This window comes from Cydia strobilella, chromosome 5, assembly GCF_947568885.1.
Source record: "Cydia strobilella chromosome 5, ilCydStro3.1, whole genome shotgun sequence".
NCBI classification, from domain to species: Eukaryota; Metazoa; Arthropoda; class Insecta; order Lepidoptera; family Tortricidae; genus Cydia; species Cydia strobilella.
The window spans coordinates 1,909,598-1,912,976 of NC_086045.1; the positions used below are offsets into that span (position 1 = coordinate 1,909,598).

Below are 3,379 nucleotides of genomic sequence, written 5' to 3' on the forward strand. Positions count from 1 at the left end.
AACTTTTCACACACTTGCCTATAAACTCCATATTTGACATATATACCACTTTACATGAAAACATAGCGTGGTTCGACTCTGATCTACAATTGTTTTTCTTGTTTTGGTGTTTCTTTTACCCCACCTAGGTGCCTAGCCAATATGCCAATCATTTGCGCCGTGCCGTAGTGAACGAAACGGTAATCTCTCTCTATCACTCTTAGTGCGTAGTTATCACTATTAGTGCGAGTGCGACAGACATTAGCGTTTCGTTGGCTATGAAGCGTAAACGATTGGCATCTTGGCTAGGCACCCTGACCTTATATACAAACCTACTGAAGTATATAGACACGACTTAATCAAGTTATCCCTAAGATTACATATGCACATACCAGAATCTTAAACATGTTACCTACGTAATAACTAGTATAGTATGAATTTTCTCAAATGATTTTTACGCCTAAGACCCTAATCGTGGCGTAGCGCGTGGCACGCGCTCAGACACAATGGCCGATCGCGCGCAGAAAAAAACAATGGCTTTTGTTTAACAGATTAGGGTCTCAGGCGTAAAAATAATTCTAGAAGATTCATACTATAGGAATAGAATACAAGTAACAAGGATATCTTCTTCTTCTTTATATCTTTCTAAATAAAATAAATAAAGAAATACAGCAAGGCAACTCTAGTAGCATATAAGTGTTTATCACAGCGATACGTTTTCCGTTCGCTCCGCCAATGTGTGAGTGAGACAACGCTATGCATGTCCATAGCTTTGTCCCGCTCGCACTGTGGAACCCGCATCGGTTTGATGGGCGCTTTACGCCAGCTAATCTTATTTTTATTTTTCAAAAAATAAAGCCATCATGCTTATTAAAAAATGATACTTAACCCCTCGAACGCCAGTGTCAAAAATTTGCTACCGAATTAATAACCTTGAAAATTGTCTGTGACGTATACGGGACAAGGCATTCGAAGGGTTAAGTATGACATTTCGGTTTGAACTCGTAAATAAAAAATATAACAAAACTAAGCCGGTTTACGGTGTGTTTTCATATGCATTGTTAAGTGACATCTCGTAGCACCCCTGTAAGTGCACGAGTTGCAGCCGTACGGCTTTTGGCCAGAGTGCCGAGACATTAGATGATTCTTTAGAGTACCTGACTGAGTAGCCTTGTAGTCACAGATATTACACTCGAAGGGTTTCTGACCAGTGTGTGTTCTCTTGTGCTGTTGTAAATGACCGCTATGGGCAAAGGCAGCATTGCATTGACCACACTTGTAAGGTTTTTCACCGGTGTGTGTTCTTTTGTGCCTTTGTAAAGCACTGCTGTCGGCAAAGGCGGCGCTACACTGACCACATTTGTACGGTTTATCTCCAGTGTGTGTTCTCTTGTGACTTTGTAAATTACCGCTGTCGGCAAAGGCGGCGCTACACTGACCACATTTGTACGGTTTATCTCCAGTGTGTGTTCTCTTGTGCCTTTGTAAAGCACTGCTGAAGGCAAAGGCGGCGCTACACTGACCACATTTGTACGGTTTATCTCCAGTGTGTGTTCTCTTGTGACTTTGTAAAGCACTGTTTTGGGTAAAGGCGGCGCTACACTGACCACATTTGTACGGTTTATCTCCAGTGTGTGTTCTCTTGTGACTTTGTAAAGCACTGTTTTGGGTAAAGGCGGCGCTACACTGACCGCATTTGAATGGCCGCTCGCCAGTATGAGTCCTCAGATGTGTCTGTAAATTTCCTTTGTAACTAGTCGCATACTCACATTCAGAGCAAGTGAAGTAGTTCCCGCCATGCCGGCTCTTCGCATGCTCCAGTAGAAGCAGTCGAGTATCAAATGTGCTACTGCATTTTTTACACGTGAATTCCTTCCCAGTGCTAAGTGTTTTAGCCTTTTCCAGTGCAACGTGAGACTGTAGGTGTTTCTCCAAGTGTGACTTTACATTGAATGTTTTTCTACACTGGTCACATTTGTAGTAATTGGCATTCGATAGCGTTGTGTTAGAGGATCCATCAACAGCAGGTTTTGAAGGAGGAATCTCTTGTACATCCATGTTCGTTGGTAATTCAGCTTGAGATGACGAGGAAGGCTCTTGTAGGTTTTCGAGTTGACTACCTTTGGTGACACAATGTTTTTTCTTAGTTTCGTTCTTATCTTCATTACGCGTTTTTCGTTTGTTTTTCTTCGCAGGATCCTTTTCGGTGACAATTTTAGCTTGATCCGAACTAACATTTTTAACTTCTGCTTCTTTCTTGTTTTCATTGCGCGTTTTACGTTTATTTGTTTTCGCAGGTTCTTGTTTGGTGACAGATGTAGCTTGACCTTAAATGAAAAAAGAAACATCAATTGTTTGACTTGGTCTGCCCATTACATGTAGGTATTTTATCATTATGTAGGTACTAACTTTTGCCCGCGACTTCGTCTGCATGGAGTTAATATTAATTTGGGTAGCTTATTTTTTATCCACTGCTTTTTATCAATTCCCCATACAAATTTACACCCCCCCCCTCCCTTTTTACCCCCTTAAAGGATGACTTCTAGGATAAAAACTACCCTATGTCCTTCCCCGGGACTCAAACTATCTCTATACCAAATTTCAACTAAATCGGTTCAGCGGTTTAAGCTTGAAGAGGTAATACACAGACAGACAAACACACTTTCGTATTTATTATATTATTAGTATATTAGTATTATTAGATTATATTAAGTTTTTCTTCTCTCGACTTTAAAAGTCGGTATTAAGTCGATGTGCCGCCTTGAGACACTCAAGGAAGAGGGGCATCGGCTTCCCCAATATATATAGTATTTCCCAGTACTTTAAATAAAATAGTAGTTGTATGGATGGCTGCTTGCTTTTCTAAAATGTGTATATTATTAGTATAAAGGTATTAGTATAATTGGTATATTAGTATTAGTATAAATCGTATTATAGTATGGATTGTAATAAGCGTTGTTAGTGTCTCACAGTGTTTGCAGTCGCAGGGCTCGGAGTACCGGCGCAGGTCGACGCCGAGCCGGTTGGCGAACTCGCTGCCGTAGGTATTGTAATAAGCGTTGTTAGTGTCCCACAGTGTTTGCAGTCGCAGGGCTCGGAGTACCGGCGCAGGTCGACGCCGAGCCGGTTGGCGAACTCGCTGCCGTAGGTATTGTAATAAGCGTTGTTAGTGTCTCACAGTGTTTGCAGTCGCAGGGCTCGGAGTACCGGCGCAGGTCGACGCCGAGCCGGTTGGCGAACTCGCTGCCGTAGGTATTGTAATAAGCGTTGTTAGTGTCTCACAGTGTTTGCAGTCGCAGGGCTCGGAGTACCGGCGCAGGTCGACGCCGAGCCGGTTGGCGAACTCGCTGCCGTAGGTATTGTAATAAGCGTTGTTAGTGTCTCACAGTGTTTGCAGTCG

At 42.6% G+C, this 3,379-nt stretch overlaps 1 protein-coding gene across 1 annotated transcript; it reads right to left on the reverse strand.

The window, feature by feature from the left end:
* Positions 1 to 910: 910 nt before the first annotated feature.
* LOC134741824 (zinc finger protein 501-like) lies at positions 911 to 2,266 on the reverse strand. Its single transcript, XM_063674718.1, has one exon. The coding sequence runs from the start codon at positions 2,035 to 2,037 to the stop codon at positions 1,006 to 1,008; it is 1,032 nt and encodes a 343-aa protein (XP_063530788.1). The 5' UTR covers positions 2,038 to 2,266; the 3' UTR covers positions 911 to 1,005.
* Between the last annotated feature and the right edge of the window lie 1,113 nt (positions 2,267 to 3,379).

Coding starts and splice junctions, on each gene's coding strand:
- LOC134741824 (XM_063674718.1), bottom strand. CDS start 2,037: ATGGATGTACAAGAGATTCCTCCTTCAAAACCTGCTGTTGATGGATCC.